General features: G+C 45.0%; 1 protein-coding gene across 1 annotated transcript in view; it reads left to right on the forward strand.

Moving 5' to 3' along the window:
* The first annotated feature begins 1,743 nt into the window (after positions 1 to 1,743).
* LOC309378695 (uncharacterized protein) overlaps positions 1,744 to 18,546 on the forward strand; it is a 30,885-nt gene continuing 14,082 nt past the window's right edge. Inside the window, exons 1-6 of the mRNA XM_081927269.1 lie at positions 1,744 to 1,914; positions 10,128 to 10,311; positions 11,003 to 11,035; positions 12,568 to 12,678; positions 17,156 to 17,345; positions 18,341 to 18,541. Coding sequence (XP_081783395.1) covers positions 10,154 to 10,311; positions 11,003 to 11,035; positions 12,568 to 12,678; positions 17,156 to 17,345; positions 18,341 to 18,541 — 693 coding nt within the window. The 5' untranslated portion in view covers positions 1,744 to 1,914; positions 10,128 to 10,153. The remainder of the gene's footprint in view (positions 1,915 to 10,127; positions 10,312 to 11,002; positions 11,036 to 12,567; positions 12,679 to 17,155; positions 17,346 to 18,340; positions 18,542 to 18,546) is intronic.

The raw sequence follows: 18,546 nt of genomic DNA on the forward strand, positions 1-18,546 counted from the left end.
CGCTTCTGGCGAACCAGAGCAGCGCACGGAAATGCCGTTTACCTTCCCGCTGGAGAAGTACCTATTTATCTACTTTGACGTGCTTTCGAACTGCTAGGTTGGCAGGAGCAGGGACCGAGCAACGGGAGTGCACCCTGTCGCGGGGATTCGGTTACTCCTGTATAAAGTTATGGACTGCAAATCCCTTTCCATCAACAGCTGTCTTAAGCTGTCCATTCTCAGGGTGCTTACATGCCAGTCATACCAGTTTGGGGTGCTCACCCCATATTGCAAGGGCTCAGGGTGTGCACATCAGGGGAGCAACTTGCCAGTAAAGGATGATAAGATCTGGATAGGTTGGAAGGCCCTCTGTCAAGAATTCATTTGCTGCAATTCCTGCATTCCAGGGGGGTTGGATTAATAATAATAATAATAATAATAATAATAATAATAATAATAATAATAAATTTATTTTTTTATACCCCGCCCATCTGGCTGAGTTTCCCCAGCCACTCTGGGCGGCTCCCAATCGAGTGTTAAAAACAATACGACATTAAATACTAAAAACTTCCCTAAACAGGGCTACCTTCAGGTGTCTTTTAAAAATAGGATAGCTGCTTATTTCCTTGACATCTGATGGGAGAGAGTTCCACAGGGCGGGCGCCACTACCGAGAAGGCCCTGTGCCTGCTTCCCTGTAACCTCACTTCTCGCAATGAGGGAACCGCCAGAAGGCCCTCGGCACTGGACCTCAGTGTCTGGGCTGAACGATGCGGGTGGAGACGCTCCTTCAGAGATACAGGGGCTTTAAAGATCAGCAGCAACACTTTGAATTGTGCTTGGAAACGTACTGGGAGCCAATGTAGTTTGGACCGGTGTTATGTGGTCTCGGCGGCCGCCCCCAGTCACCAGTCTAGCTGCCACATTCTGGATTAGTTGCAGTTTCCAGGTCACCTTCAAAGGTAGTCCCACGTACAGTGCATTGCAGTAGTCCAAGCGGGAGATAACCAGAGCATGCACCACTCTGGCGAGACAGTCTTCAGGCAGGGAGGGTCTCATCCTGTGTACCAGATGGAGCTGATAAACAGCTACCCTGGACACCCAATTGACCTGCACCTCCTTGGACAGCTGTGAGTCCAAAATGACTCCCAGGCTGCGCACCTGGTCCTTCAGGGGCACAGTTACCCCATTCAGGACCAGGGAGTCCTCCACACCCGCCTGGCTTCCCTTCCAACTCTAGAATTCTATAAAACTTGGGGTTTAAGTTTCCGACGCAATTGGCTCTGCCTTGGGGTTTGTTTTTTTTTAAATGTATATACTGTCAGTATATACCTGCTCAACCGTCAACATATAATTCCAAAATGAGCTTCTATTTAATGCAGACTCGAATTAATCTGCAAATATAGAAGCCAGTCGGCTGGAAGAAGCAATCTAAAGACGTCAACCACAGCTGTTTCTGTTGTGACTGGAAGCGCTATCCAGATTTAAGCGGCAGAAAGGTGTCTTTTCTGTTGTCTGTGGCTTGACCCTTTTTAACTGGAGATGCTGAGATTGAACCCAGGACGGCCAGCATACAGAACAAGCGCTTCCCAGTTAGTTGGCCACCTTATAAGGAGTAGGACCAATGCCCCCCCACCTCCATATTACTTGCACTGGCTGGCAGCAGCTCTCCAGCATTTCTCTCCCAGGATGCCGGGATTTGAACCCAGGACCTTGGTGTACTCAAAGCGGATACTCTGCCTCCGAAGGGGCTTGGACTGCCCAATATTGCAGGCACATTCCTGCCACGAACAGAGAACCAGGCAGTTCTGGTTGGAAGATTTCCCCGCCTGCGACATTCAAGCGTCTCACAGCTCATTGGCAAGGAACAAAGAACAAAGCTACCCTTTTGGAACGTTCCGGAGCAGCCAGGACTTATTAAATGACAATTTCCCAGGTCAGAATGATGGATCTCTTGGCTTCTCCCTCACATTAATAACTTCTGCAGTCTTGCTTTCCTTTTTTACCCTCATCACCTTCGCGTCAAGGTGTGCCACTCTTAATAAATGGGTTGCCCTCTGGCTTTGCCACGGGCAGAGAGCCACCCTGCTAATTGCTTCTTTTGAACTGCTTTTGAATCCCTCGACCCTCTGTGGAATTAGAAACAAGGATCCAAAAAGGCCGAGAGGAGGTCCTTTATTTTATTTTTAATTTTTTTTTCTTCATTTTTCATTTTCGTTCATTACATACACCTCAAATTCTTAACATTTACTATATATTCCTCCATCCCTCCCCTCCAAGACTTTCCCCAACTTGTGTTTCCGGTTTCTATTTCCACCCGCTTTGCTATCTGATTGGAAAAAGTTATTAATAACAAAACATCAAACCTTAAAAACATAAAAATAAAATTAAATACACCATCGTATTCCACTATCTTCCAAACATTTTCTGATGCTAATAATGTGGGTGTTTATTTAAATCCCGCCATCAAGTCTATTGCCTTTCTCTGTTTCTGCAAACATAATACGAATGGTTCCCAATCTCTTTCAAAGTCTCTGTTGTCCTTTTCTCTTTCTGTCCTTTTTGCCAGTTCTGCATAGTTCATCAACTTCTCTTGCCATTGTTCTTTAGTTGTTATTTCTCCAGGTCCTTTATTTTAGCAAGCCTTGGCACATGCCGGCGTCCCTTGAAAAAGCCCAATACCACTTGTCCCTTCGCATGTCGCCCCTTCCAGTCCCTATTTGGCTTCGACAGCACCGTTAGCCAGCAGACGGGTGGACCTTACAGCCTGTAGGAGATTTCACGGCTACTTAAACCCTCTTAAACTGATTCTTAGCTTCGAATCAGTCTGCAAAATTGCATCAACGCACTTGTATGTTGTGCTCTAGGAGGCTTAGTTTGGTCAGAATCAAATAAACACATCCAGAGTTAATGCTAAATACATTACTTCCGGTAAATGAGCCAGCATAGCCACTAGAGAGCCATGAAAAATTGTCTCCCGGGCTTTTTGGACTCATCTACCCATGTACTAGGGACCCGGGTGGCGCTGTGGGTTAAACCACAGAGCCTAGGACTTGCCGATCAGAAGGTTGGTGGTTCGAATCCCCGTGACGGGGTGAGCTCCCGTTGCTTGGTCCCTGCTCCTGCCAACCTAGCAGTTCAAAAGCACGTCAAAGTGCAAGTAGGTAAATAGGTACCGCTCCGGTGGGAAGGTAAACGGCGTTTCTGTGCACTGCTCTGGTTCGCCAGAAGCGGCTTAGTCATCCTGGCCACATGACCCGGAAGCTGAATGCTGGCTCCCTTGGCCAATAAAGTGAGATGAGCGCCGCAACCCCAGAGTTGGCCACGACTGGACCTAATGGTCAGGGGTCCCTTTACCTTTACCCATGTACTATTTGAAACCAAAGGAGTGCATTGGTTGCCAGACGTGAATTAGGGTTGCCATATTTCAAAAAGTGAAAATCCGGACACAAAAGTTGTTGAGCTTATTTTGTAATAATAATAATAATAATAATAATAAATTTACACAAGAATGTATAACTTGCTGCTAAAATGGAACACACAAGATGAAACGATCAAATCAGCTATGATAAAATGGGCACAGGACATAGGGTATAATATTATGTTTGCTGACTGGGAAAGGTTATGGACCACCGGCCTGAGATTCACGGCATGTAATGCCTTGAAAGAAAATATTATGAAAATGATATATAGGTGGTACATGACCCCAGTCAAGCTTGCAAAGATATACCATTTGTCAGATAATAAATGTTGGAAATGTAAAGAAACTGAAGGAATGTTTTTTCACCTCTGGTGGACCTGCCCTAGAGTCAAGGCTTTCTGGGAAATGATATATAATGAGCTGAAAAAGGTATTTAAGTATACCTTTCCTAAGAAACCAGAGGCCTTTCTTTTAGGCATTGTCGGCCAGAGGGTGTTAAAGAAAGACCGAACTTTTTTTATGTATGCAACAACAGCAGCAAGGATACTTGTCGCCAAACATTGGAAAACCCAAGATTTGCCCACACTGGAAGAATGGCAGATGCAACTGATGGACTATATAGAACTGGCGGAAATGACTGGCAGAATCCGAGACCTGGGAGAAGAAGCCGTGGAGGAGGATTGGAAGAAATTTAAGGACTATTTACAAAAACACTGTAAATTGTATGAATGTTAAGAAAGATGTAAGATTAGCAACAATACGGAGAGCCAGTGTGGTGTAGTGGTTAAGAGCGGTAGTCTCGCAATCTGGTGAACCGGGTTCGATTCCTTGCTCCTCCACATGCAGCTGCTGGGTGACCTTGGGCCAGTCACACTTCTCTGAAGTCTCTCAGCCCCACTCACCTCACAGAGTGTTTGTTGTAGGGGAGGAAGGGAAAGGAGAATGTTAGCCGCTGTGAGACTCCTTAAAGGGAGTGAAAGGCGGGATATCAAATCCAAACTCTTCTTCTTCTTCTTCTTCTACGGCACCAATAAGTTAGTTAAAAGGAATATGAAGATAAATGTAATCAAAAGAAAAGATAAATTTTGGATAAATACTATGTTAAAATTAAGTTTTTAAAAGTCGGGATCTAAATTATCTAAAATTAGGGATATAATATTGGGAAATTATATTATAAGAATTGAAACAAGGTAATAAATTGCTGAGTAAAGTTTGAGATTTTGGAATGCAGGAACGAGAGTTGCGAGGAAGTCCAATGAGGTGAATGAAATGTGGATATTGAAAAATCATATGTTATTTTGTATGTTCTCTTACTGTTTAAACAAAAATTTTAATAAATATTATTTAAAACAAAAACAAAAAGTGAAAATCCGGACACAAAAGTTGTTGAGCTTATTTTGTAATAATAATAATAATAATAATAATAATAATAATAATAATAATAATAATAAATTTACACCCCACCCATCTGGCTGGGTTTCCCCAGCCACTCTGGGCAGCTCCCAACAGAATTAAAAGCACAATAAACCATTACAAACATTAAAAACTTCCCTAAACACTTTGGCAAAGTTGTTGAGGGTTGTTGGGGTGGGGGTGGGGCAAAGTTGTAGAACTTTTTATTTTGCAAAATCGCTCCCCACCCCCTGCAAAAAAAGTTTTTGAGCTATTTTTAAAGGAAATTTGCCCCCCCCCCCCAAATCCACTCTTCCAATATGGACTGCCATATTCTCTTGGACATTTTAACCGAATTCTGAAAATCCCACCTGGATGCTATTTTTGGTGGATGAATCCCAAATATGGCCAGGAAATTCCGGACGTGTGTGAGCCCTAAAATAAATTGGCATTGTTTTCAGCTGTCCTGCCCCACTGTGAATGGCAGTTGCTGGAAACCATGTTCGGCTCGCTGGTTTCCCACAACTGGCATCTGAAAGAAGATTCTGGACAGATTGGGATGTTGGCCTGATCCTGCAGCCTCTTCTTACGTTCGCCATTTAACTATGTGAAGAAGTTCTTTCTCCTGTCTACCCCTGAGCCTTCCAACATTCAGCTTCTTTGCACATCCTCTTTGGGTTCCCTTTAGCCCAGGGGATCTGCAACCTTTTTCAGCCGTGGGCTGGTCCACCGTCCTTCAGACCTTGTGGGGGGCCAGACTATATATATTTTTTTTTTGGGGGGGGGAATGAACGAATTCCTATGCCCCACAAATAACCCAGAGATGCATTTTAAATAAAAGCACACATTCTACTGTAAAAACACCAGGCAGGCCCCACAAATAACCCAGAGATGCATTTTAAATTGAAATACTTTATTGTCACTTGTGCAATAGTGGTATCTCGGGTTACATACGCTTCAGGTTACATACGCTTCAAGTTACAGACTCTGCTAACCCAGAAATAGTGCTTCAGGTTAAGAACAGAAATCGTGCTCCAGCGGCACGGCGGCAGCAGGAGGCCCCATTAGCTAAAGTGGTGCTTCAGGTTAAGAACAGTTTCAGGTTAAGAACGGACCTCCGGAACGAATTAAGTTTATAACCCGAGGTACCACTGTACGGTGAGATTACACGAGCACCCCCCCCCCAGCTCTCTTAGTCTTAATTCCCCTCGTTTACTGACACACACCTACCAAACCCGAAAGCCAGTTGCCCTGTTGTTATCTTTTCATTCAGCAGCCTAACAGCCCACGGATAGAAGCTGTTCTTTACCCTGTTGGTGCAACTAATCCTGCTTCTATATCTTCTGCCCGAGGGCAGGAGATCAAGAAAGTGCCGGCCAGGGTGTGAATCATCCCTGAGAATTTCCCTCACTCTCCTAAGGCAACGTTCTTCTGCTATTTCACCCAGCAGATTCACGGGACAGCCCATAATATCTTGTGCTGTCTTCACCACCCTCTGTAGGCACTTCCTATCAGTTGATGTCAAACCAGCATACCACACCGTGATGCAGTAGGAAAGGACACTTTCTATTGTGGACCGGTAGAAGGAGATCATCAAATGTTGATTGACATCAACATAAATAAACGGGCACATTCTACTCATGTAAAAACACACTGATTCCTGGACCGTCTGTGGGCCGTATTTAGAATGCGATTAGTCCGGATCCAGCCCCCAGGCCTTAGTTTGCCTACCCATGCTTTGTTGTTGTTTAGTCGTGTCCGACTCTTCGTGACCCCCTGGACCAGAGCACGCCAGGCACTCCTGTCTTCCACTGCCTCCCGCAGTTTAGTCAAACTTATGCTGGTAGCTTTGAGAACACTGTCCAACCACCTCGTCCTCTGTTGTCCCTTCTCCTTCTGCCCTCCATCTTTCCCAACATCAGGGTCTTTTCCAGGGAGTCTTCTCTTCTCATAAGGTGGCCAAAGTATTGGAGCCTCAGCTTCAGGATGTGTCCTTCCAGTGAGCACTCAGGGCTGATTTCCTTCAGAATGGAGAGGTTTGATCTTGCAGTCCATGGGACTCTCAAGAGTCTCCTCCAGCACCAGAATTCAAAAGCATCAATTCTTCAGCGATCAGCCTTCTTTATGGTCCAGCTTTCACTTCCATACATCACTACTGGGGAAACCATAGCTTTAACTATACGGACCTTTGTTGGCAAGGTGATGTCTCCGCTTTTTAAGATGCTTTAGCCTCATGCAAAACTCGTTATGTTGTCAGCAGGATACAGTGTGCTACCAAGCCTGCCCTGTTACAAACCCCTTGAGGCGGTCAAATGCTCAATTGTGCAAGGATCCTCGCATCGGTCCCATCCCACATTTCACTCTGGTGCCGGGCCTCTCATAATTTTGCTGCTCTGTACAGCGCCTGGCATGGTCCACATGACAAAGGACCAAGAAAGTTTCCCTCGTTTTTGAATTGGAGGCCATGGGAGGTTGGGCAGCCAACTGCTTGAACCCCTTCGACGTAACGCCTTTGAGGGATGTTTGAGATTAAAGGCCGTTCCTCTGTTCTTTCCCGCTTCAGGAAACCCTAAAGCTGTGGCGTTGTACGGCGGTTATTTCCTTTGTTTTAGCATTAATAGTTCAGCACTTAAACCTCCCCAAAGGCATTTCGGTCTAATACGTCTGAAGTGAAAGATCACAGGCGAGGTGGTGAACTTTTGCTAGGCAGGCGTCAGAACCTTCATGTTCAATTACCTACTACATGTTTCAAAATCCTTTCCCTTCGCTGGGTCTGAGAACGGGGTGGTTTCTGTGGCGTTTAGGCCGATTCCCCCCCCCCAGGTCTTCCTGACCCCCACCAAGGTTTAATTGGCAAGAGGTACATCTCAGCTTCAAATCAGAGGCTTCATAACAAGGTTTAGAGCACAAAGTCATGGAATTTTCAACCCAGCGAAGATTTTAGACCCTAGAGCAGTGGTGGCGCACCTTGGCCCTCCAGATGTTTTGGAACTACAACTCCCATCATCCCTGACCACTGGTCCTGTTAGCAAGGGATGATGGGTTTTGTAGTTCCAAAACATCTGGAGGGCCAAGGTTCGCCACCACTGCCCTAGAGGTTCTTTTGTGCAAACGGGGAGGAATCTGAGGGCAAGGTTTTCCTGGCAGTCTTCGGGGTGTCACCCATGGGTCCCCAGAACACACAAAACTCACCCGCTCCCATGAATCAGTGTTTTCTTTTTCTAAAAACTATTATCTATAGAAGCTGATAAGCAGTTTGAAGTTAACCAGAAGGTTTTGTAATGTGAGGGGAGTCCTCTGTTTTCGTAATAAAACTGGGCCGCTCAGTTGCAAATGAGTTTGATTGCTTCAGATATAGTTATATAGATACTATATGATACTGCACTGAAATGTTTAAATGTTTCTTTGATTGCATTTTACTCTTCCTGCCTCACTTCCATCCTCTCTTATCAAATCAGTGTGGGCTTCGCTACACCCTTTGAGAACCACTGATCTAAAGGAACACCCTTTCCCATCTGGGATCTTTTAATCCCGAAATGCCCAGCGACTTTGGGCTCTCAGGCATGTCATTTGTCAAGCAGCTGTGTCTCAGACCTGATCCTGCACTCTCAATGGATCAGAGGGGCCTCAGCTGCTCCAGTGGAGTCCACCAGGGGCTCACCCACTGCCACGCAGACTGGGACCCAACCCAAAGGCCCCTCAAGAGCAGAGGTCTCCAGGGCTGGTGATGGGCGACTGTGCCTGTTCCTGCAAGTGTTCGGTCAATGGGAGGTCCTGCAAGGAGTTGGGTCTGGCTGCAGGTCAGCGATGAGCGTGATAGTTGCAATCTATCTTCTGCTTTTCCGTGAAGGTACATTCTTTCACCTTTGATGGACATGCCCAAGGATTAAGACATTCTGGGAGATGATCTATAATGAAATGAAAAAGGTATTTAAATATACCTTCCTGAAGAAACCAGAGGCCTTTCTCCTGGGTATGGTCGGCCAACTGGTGCCAAAGAAGGACAGAACTTTTTTTATGTATGCAACAACAGCAGCAAGAATACTCATCGCCCAGTTTTGGAAGACACAAGATTAACCCACCCGGGAAGAATGGCAGATGAAGTTGATGGACTATATGGAACTGGCGGAAATGACTGGCAGAATCTGAGACCAGGGAGAAGAGTCGGTGGAAGAAGACTGGAAAAAATGTAAAGACTATTTACAGAAATACTGTAAAATCAATGAATGTTAGAAAAATGTTGGAATGAAGTTATATGGCTTTAGTAGAAATGTTATAAGGAACTAAGTATAAATAGATTATTAATGTATTAAAGGGAAAAAATAAGGTTAGAATATGTTAAGATAATTACAGGACAGAAAACAGAGGAAGATGGAAAGGAATTGCTGAAACAGTTAACTGAAGTGGAACACAAAAAGGGAGGTCATTGAAACAAGTGAATAAAAGATAAGATATTGAAATTATTGGATGTGTTTTAAATTGTTTTTTGTTTTGTTAGTTTAATGGCTTAGTGTTATGTAGTGTTTTTGTTTTTGTATTGTGCTGTATTGTTTTGTTTAAATTTTTTTTCTGTAGTGCTTAAATTGTTAATAAATATTATTTTAAAATAATAATAAATATCTTCTGCTTTTCCGTGGCTGATTGTCAAGATTTTTACCTATAAAGCCTTAAACGGCTCAGGACTGCAATACCTCAAGGTATTCATATATTCTTTCCATATGAACCTACCTGGACCCTGAGATCATCTTCTGAGGCCCTTCTTCGTGTGCCTCCTCCTCGAGAGCTCCGGAGGATGGCAACACAAGAACAGGGCCTTCTCTGCAGTGGCTCTCCGTCTGTAGAATGCTCTCCCCAGGCACGGCCGTCTTTAGCATATGCACCACCGGGGTGCAAAGATCTGCCCAGCGCCCCCCAATTTTGGGGGGGAGGAAGGAAGCCAAAGTTTTTTGGGGGCGAACTCAAAGTTATCAAGCTTTTTTGGGGGGGAGGAATCTCTCACCTGTAGCAATGACAGCAGAAAAAACTGCGAAGTGACGGGGGGAGGGGCTTTTGCTCCATTGCTTTTCACTGCCACCGATCAAGAGGGACCGGTATATAGTAGGTATACATTTTGTGCCCCCCAGAATTCAGCACCCCTTACACCCCCGGGTAAAGACAGCCCTGTCCCCAGGGTCATGGGTTCGAACCCCAATTGGGCAAAAAAAACCTGCATTTGAGGGTTGGTCTAGATGACCCACATGGACCCTTCCAACTCTACAATTCTGTGATTCTATTCTTACTGGGCTTAAGAAGACAGACACACAGAGAGAAATGTCTTTTTTCTTCCTTTCTTAAAGAAGATTGCTCCAGTATTTCTCAAGAGATGAACCGTCAGTATGTTGAAGACCGGATTGTGGAAGTGGACCTCCTTCCTTTCACCTGGAACGTGGAAACACCTGGGCCTCATTATGCTCTCTGTTTGAAGATGTCTCGACTTAAGCAGTTAGCGTTCAACTTTGAATTTGGATCTGTAGACTCCAGGTAAAGGACCCATGGCCTTGCTGTGTGATGTGTGAGGGAAACATAGATATGTAATACGTTTTCAAACACTTGTTAGCCATGTTTACATGACGTTTTTACGGGCAGGCTTGAAATATCTATTTTTATTTTATTTATTAAATTTCTATGCCACCCTTCATCATAAGGACTCAGGGCGGTTCACAATTCGCCTGCCCTGTGGAACACCCTCAAGGAAATAAACGTCTATCTGACTTTTAGAAGACATCTGAAGGCAGGGACGTTTTTAATGTTTGAGGGGTTTTTTTGTGTGTCTTAATATTCTGTTGGAAGCCGCCCAAAGCAGCTGGGGCAACCCAGTCAGATTGGTAGCATCTAAATGATAAAATTATTATGATTACTAATATTATCATCACCATCCTCTTAGGTTAGCATTCAGAGGCAGCATCTCTCCCAAACTCAACTCACAATACCAGTAGTTTTATTTTCAATTCCTAATGATTCCTAGCATGGATTTTGCCTTTCTTCAGCACTGTTGCACGCTGGGCTGACAATTTCATCGATCTTTGCCTAAAGTTAGGATGTTTTGTCCCAGGGTGCATCGCTTCACACTTCTTGACAGTGAAATCACAATTTTCCCTTTTAATGTCTGTTCACCCACTCCTGGACAAAGGAGCAAATGGATGCTTAAAGTTGTTCTTTCTTTCTGTTCCAGGCAATCATTTCCAAAGACAGAATTTCCTGAACGGTAGGTAAGAAATGCAAGAGAATGCTTCAATTTCTTTGCTCGATCTGCCTGAGCATTGCACCAGTGCTTGCTTTGAGAATTTATACTGGAGCGATTCCAACGGGCCTCCTTGGAGTTTTCTAAATTGTGACGCAAAGGCACCTTTCTCAGAGGGCATGTCCACAATTACCTTTCCTCCAGTCTTTCCAGGTCCACACTTTAAAGCTCCATGTCCGAGCATCCTTGCTTTTGCTGCAGAACATTCCCCACAAAACCTGGTCTTTAGTGCTCAACCAGAGCAAACGTCAATCCTCAGAAAACCCAAATTGACATTTGTTCTGATTGAGAGCTAAAGAGCAGGTTTCGTGGGTGGAATGGGGCACAGAGCTTTAAAGTGGATAAGCCCTGGATCCAATGAGTTATCTCGCTCTTCAGCCAAAAACAGCTCCCAAAGCAACTTGGAGAGATCCACATATCTTCTAGAAGACAGTTTCTGCCTTCAGTCTCACAGTCTGAGACACGTCAGAAAAGGAAAGGAGACTGGGAGGGAGGAGGAAGGAAAGCAAGCCCATTCATTCACTAATTCTTAAAGATAAAGGGACCCCTGACCGTTAAATCCAGTCACGGGCAACTCTGGGTCGGCGCTCATCTCGCTTTATTGGCCGAGGGAGCCGGCGTTTGTCCGCGGACAGCTTCCGGGTCATGTGGCCAGCATGACAAAGCCGCTTCTGGCGAACCAGAGCAGCACACAGAAACGCCGTTTACCTTCCCGCCAGAGTGGTACCTATTTATCTACTTGCACTTGACGTGCTTTCGAACTGCTAGGTTGGCAGGAGCAGGGACCGAGCAACGGGAGCTCACCCTATCGCGGGGATTAGAACTGCCGACTTTCTGATCAGTAAGTCCTAGGCTCTGTGGTTTAGACCACAGCGCCACTCGCTTTAATTCTTAGTTAATTCTAAATGCATTTTGATACTCCTTTTTTTTTTTTTGAGAACTTCACAGCAGCCTTCAGAGAAGTGCGAAATCCAGGTGGATAGCTACCTTCTGATCCACACATTAATCCAGGTGGTGTTGATCAGGCCAGTCCGTACTGTGATTTTGCAAAGACCAAACGCCTCAAGCATTCCTAAGTTCAACTAGATTCAAGTTTGTCTCTTTGTTCTTGGCTTCCCACCCCCTCAATCCAGTTTGTTTTTCTGCCTTCTTGATGGATTGCCACACTCAACATGCCTGTTTGCCATTTCTGGAAACGCATTGCTGCAAGTTTGTCTTGCTATTTGTCCAAAACTGATTAGGGTTGCCTTTTATTTCATTAAATAAATAAATAAATCCAAAAGAAAACTAATAAAATATTTTTTTAAAAAAAAAACCACACACACACAAAAGGGGGGGTGTTATACAACAAAAGGACATCATTAGCTAGATGCTAAAAAAAGAAAAAAAGGAATCGTGATGGTTATTGCTTTGGGGGATAGGAGGGTTTTGAAATAGTTTTGATTTTTCTTTCTTTCTCTCTCTCTCTCCTTCCCACTCCCTGCTTCATTCCTCAGGATTGTTAAGCTTGACATCTCTTTAAATGAACTCCAAGAGATTCCACCCGAAGCTCTTTTCCCGTTTGAGAATTTGGCCGAGCTGGACGCGTCGCTTAATGCTTTAAGCACGTGAGCGCGACTTGCGCGACTTGATGGATGGCGTTTTGTGGTGGGGGGGGTGTTTGTGTGGAGAAATTTAAGGCCTGTGCAGAAGAGAGAGAGGGGGGGGGGCAATTTGGGGCCTTGCCCCTGAGCAAGAGCGATTCTCAGCAGGGCGTAGCGTTAAAGAGTTTTATCCGCTTTGCTGGTGTCTCATACAAAGCTGGCAATCACCTTCTAAATCCGGCCCACGGACGGTCCAGGAATCAGCGTGTGTTTTTGTGTGTGTGTGTGTGTTTTTTAAAAAAATCATTAGATTTTCCACAACGATAACAAAAACCACAAAGCAGAGTGATACACAAAAACAGAAAAAAGAAAGAAGGAAAAGGGGGGGAGAACAATAAACAGATAAACAATAACAACAAACTTAATTCTTCACAAATCCAACCTTTTAAGCATCTTGGTTGACTTCCTCAAGTCCCGCCCTTCTGAGTTTCCTTGCCGTTAAAAGTAACAGCTTTCCAATATCATTGTTAAACTAATACAATTTCCAATTATAGTCCATCTTATTCACTTTTCTTAACATTCTAAATCCCATTTATTTAATTATAACTTAATTTAATCCTAGGCCTATTTGTTTTCTTCCAAGTAATTTCTAATTTTTTATGTTACAATATTTATTCAAATAGTTCTTAAATTTCCTCCAGGGAATCAGCGTGTTTTTACATGAGTAGAATGTATCCTTTTATTTAAAATGCATCTCTGGGTTATTTGTGAGGCATAGGAATTTGTTCATTTTTTCCCCCTTTCAAAATATAGTCCGCCCCCCCCCCAAGGTCTGAGGGACAGTGGACCAGCTTACAGCTGAAAAAGGGTGACCCCTGCTTTAGATGGAGCCAGATCAGAGGCTCATACTCTCCAACATTTCTCAGATGAAAAGAGGGATGTCCTACCATGCCCTCCATGGGACGCGGGTGGCGCTGTGGGTTAAACCACAGAGCCTAGGACTTGCCGATCAGAAGGTCAGCAGTTCGAATCCCCGCGACAGGGTGAGCTCCCGTTGCTCAGTTCCTGCTCCTGCCAACCTAGCAGTTCAAAAGCACCTCAAAGTGCAAGTAGATATATAGGTACCGCTCCAGCGGGAAGGTAAACGGCGTTTCTGTGCGCTGCTCTGGTTTCACCAGAGGCGGCTTAGTCATGCTGGCCACATGACCCAGAAAAACTTGCTGCAGACAAATGTCTGCTCCCTGAGCCAGTAAAGCGGGATTAGCGCCGCAACCCCAGAGTCATCCGTGACTGGACTTAACAGTTGGTGGTCCTTTACTTTACTTTTACCATGCCTTCCAACATTTCTCCAATGAAAACAGAAACACCCTACAGTGGTACCTTAGGTTAAGAACTTAATTTGTTCTGGAGCTCTGTTCTTAACCTCAGGTACCGCTTTAGCTAATGGGGCCTCCCGCTGCCGCCACCGTGCGATTTCTGTTCTCATCCTGAAGCAAAGTTCTTAACCCGGGTTAGCGGAGTCTGTAACCTGAAGCATCTAGAACCTGAAGCATCTGTAACCCTAGGTACCACTGTATTCAGTAATAATAATAGTAGTAGTAGTAGTAATAATAATAATAATAATAATAATAATAATAATAATAATAATAATGTTATTTATGTCCCACCCATCTGACTGGGTTGCCTCAGCCACTCTGGGCAGCTTGTAACATACATAAAAACATAATAAAGCATTAAACATTAAAAAAACCATTTCTATATACAGAGCTGCCTTCAGATGTCTTCTAAAGGTTGTATAGTTACGTACCTCCTTGGCTCACATAACTCCATAGTCTCCAACATTTCTCCGATGAAAATAGCAACGTCCTAAGGAACAGCAGGACATTCCGGGATCAGATCAGAAACCGGGATGGCTTCTGTAAAGCCAGGACTTTCCCTGGAGAATAGGGACACTTGTAGGGTCTGTGGACTCAACATCTCTTTCCCTGTTGATGGTAGATCTCCAGGGTGTCGGGCTGTAGGTCTCTGAAAACTTTTAAACTGGAGATCCCACAGATTCTGGGATTCTGAAGGTAGTAGGGATGACCCAAAATATCACCAGCACCACCATCGATTTTGCAACCCCAGTTAAAAGTTGGCGAAACTGACGGAAGGGACATTTGGGGCAATATGAAAAGCCCAGGGTTGATTGCAAGTTTGGGCAGGTTCTTACATTCACAAATAGCCAGCAGGAACTGGATTATGATATATAGATAAATTGAGGAGCTTGTTCAGATCAGCACCCTGGGGGAAAGTGGACATGGTTAGAAAGGAGCTAATGTTTTGGAGAGGCAATATCTGCAGAGATGTACACACCGTGCATGGAAATTGTAGTTTGTTGAGGGTGCTGGGAATTGTAGCTCTGGAAGGGGTTGATCACAGTTCCCAGGATTCTTAGGAATTGGGGAGTAAGCCTTAAAAAATGTATGGTATACAGGCAGCTTACATATAAAGAAATATAGGAAATCAATGAAACCAGGAAATAACAGGGATTACTGTTCCTTTAAATCCAAAAAGAAATAATTAGCAGAGGGCAAGAAATGCATTAGACTGCAATCCTATGCAGGCTTCTCTGGAGTAAGTCCCATTGAACTCAGTAGGACTTACTTTGGAGTAAACATGTATTCCATTGGTGATAGAAGCAATATAGTCACACAGTACAGTACCGGGAAAACAGAGAAATCTCACCCACTCAAATAAATCATGATGCTATTTGAAGCTGATATATTTTCACAGAAGATCTTGATAACACCCAAATTATTAAGGTTTTTTTTTAGACAATAAAAATAGGAACCATGTAAAGATACGGAAGAATTAAAAGATAATGTATCAGGTTAAATTAATTGAGTGTGGATAATCCATTGCCTTGGGCGACTCAGATTCAGCTTATTTCTTCTTTTGTGCTTTATATACGCCAGGAATGGGAAACCTGTGGCCTGCTAGATGTCGCTGGACTACAAAACCCATCACTCCTAGAAGGGCTGTCTTAAGCATATGCAGTGCCGTGGTGCAAAGATTCACCCAACACCCCCCCCCCAGTTGCCCAGTCCCAGGGCTGCAGGAGGGCAGAGCTGGCCGGCTTCCTCAGTGTCTCGCTGGCTCCGTCACCCCCAAACTCGCAGAGCCGCCCGCAGCAGAAGAGCCCGCTGGCCTCTTTCTCAGACTCAGCTCTCTGTCGGAATCTGCGTTCGACCGAGCGACTCTTCCGGAATCGCCTCCAATGATAATTAATGACCTGAGCCTCTGATAAGGCTCCAGGCACATCCCCCATTCAGCAGAGTTTCCAGCACAGGGAAGAGACAAGAAGTTTGGGTTACATTGCTAGGTTTTATTACTAAGCTACGCAGACAGAAAAGAAATACATCCTCTTTCTGTGAGAGCAGAGAGCAACTGAGCAACAAAGAAACAGGAAACCAGTAATGTCACATCCATCTCCTGTCTTCCGTGAGACTTCCAACAGTCTGGAATGTGAGGAATGCAAAACAGAGTCTTGTGACTCCAAAGCACTGCACAGTGGCAAACAGAAACTAACACTCTCGGGCCCCGGACTCTCGGCCTGGTGCCCCAGCGCCCGGGTGCCCTGCACCCCTAGCGCCTATGGGTAAGACGGCCCTGCTCCTAGACATTGGCCATGCTGTCTGGGGCTGATGGGAGTTGTAGTCCAGCAATACCTGAAGAGCACTAAGTCCGGGAAGGCTGATGTAGACAATACTGGTCTAGCTTAGCGATCCTCCATTTATTCCGGGACTACAACTCCCATCATCCCTGACCACTGGGGTTGATGGGAGTTTAAATCCGACAACATCCAGAGGGCCTCATAGGCTCTCCACCCCAGATTTACCTCATTTCTTTTAAAAAAGGATTTGGAATCAATTAAAAATCAGCCACTACCACCACACGTTTTGAAGATGGATGTGAGCAGAATTGGGGTTTATCTACATCCCAAGTAGGGTGGACGGCGCCTTGTCTTTGAGGTCTCAACAGTGACACACGTCCTGAATGACACGTTAGCAACCTTAATAATACAGTGGTACCTCGGGTTACATACGCTTCAGGTTACATACGCTTCATGTTACAGACTCCGCTAACCCAGAAATAGTGCTTCAGGTTAAGAACTTTGCTTCAGGATGAGAACAGAAATCGTGCTCCGGCGGAGCGGCGGCAGCGGGAGGCCCCATTAGCTAAAGCGGTGCTTCAGGTTAAGAACAGTTTCAGGTTAAGTACTGACCTCCAGAACGAATTAAGTTCTTAACCTGAGGTACCACTGTAGTAGTAATAATAATAATAATAATAATAATAATAATAATAATAATAATAATAAATTATAATAATAATAATTTTTTTTATTTTTATCTCTCCCTCCCCGGCCGAGGCTAACATCATAAAAACAACATGATATGCATAGGAACAGACATCAATTAATTAAAATTCCTTCTTTTTCTGCTTTTATCGGGGGTTGCAGCACGAGAGGGATCGGGCCCCTTTCCAACCTGGTGGCCCTTAAACTTAGTTATAACGCGATCAGAGAGGTGAAGGAGCTGGAAAACTGCCCCCGCCTGTCCGTCCTGCACGTGTCCCACAATCGCTTGAGGAGCCTCATGGATTTCCCTTTCTTGAGTAACCTGACACGGCTGAATTTGTCTTCAAATCAGGTATTTTTGGGGGGCGGTGCTCAGGATCTCGAAAGTGGGTGACTCCCAGGAGCTGGATGCAGAGCAATGGGGTGCGGGGAGTGTGTTGCCCTCAATACTTAATTGGACTCCACCTTCCATTATCTGGATAGCTAGGATACCCAATAGCCCAATGTGCTGGGAGTTATGGTCGAATAACACATCCAGGGCCACCGATTCCTCCTCGGATTTAGAGCGTCAGTATCACGGCCTGGATGGGATGTGGGTGGCGCTGTGGGTTAAACCACAGAGCCTAGGACTTGCTGATCAGAATGTCGGGGGTTCAAATCCCCGTGACAGGGTGAGCTCCCGTCGCTCGGTCCCTGCTCCTGCCAACCTAGCAGTTCGAAAGCACGTCAGAGTGCAAGTAGATAAATAGGTACCACTCCAGCGGGAAGGTAAACGGTGTTTCCGTGCGCTGCTCTGATTCGCCAGAAGCGGCTTAGTCCTGCTGGCCACATGACCCAGAAGCTGTACGCCGGCTCCCTCGGCCAATAAAGTGAGATGAGTGCCGCAACTCCAGTCAGCCATAACTGGAACTAATGGTCAGGGGTTCCTTTACCTTTACCTTTATCATGGCCCGGAGAGTTGTTCTTCCTAAAAAAATAAGTGGGAGGGGATCAAAACTTCTCCTAAGAGGTTCAGATAGTCCAGATTCACGTCAGGAATGAAGAAGACACTTGACGGATAATGAACAACAGATCTTCTCAAGCTTTAAGCACTGATAGATTCCGTACCTCTGCTGTTAATCTAAGGGTGCTAAATGGATCCCAAACTTTTGCAAAGCCGTTCTGTTTCCATCAGCTTTGGTCTTGCTTTGCGGTGCTCTGGAGAGAATAATAATGTTTATTATTTATACCCCGGCTCCCAACAGAATATTAAAAACATGATAAAAGATCAAACATTACAAACGTCCCTAAACAGGGCTGCCTTGAGATGTCTGAAGCATTTTCTGTTTTCGTCTTTCCCAACTCAAGTTGGAGTCTCTGGAAGGGGTGCAGAATCTCCCCCGGCTCTGCGAGCTCCATGTGCAGAAGAACCGCATTGCTAGCCTGCTGCCTCTGGCTTCTTCGCTGTCTCTCAACGTCCTCTGTGCCTCCGGCAATGACATTGGCGGGCTGCCCGAGGCTCTGCACGTGCTCAGAGGCCTCCGCAGGCTGAAGCATCTCACGCTCAAGGTGAG

Source organism: Podarcis melisellensis, assembly GCF_964234715.1.
Source record: "Podarcis melisellensis genome assembly, chromosome: 10".
In the NCBI taxonomy this organism is placed as follows: Eukaryota; Metazoa; Chordata; class Lepidosauria; order Squamata; family Lacertidae; genus Podarcis; species Podarcis melisellensis.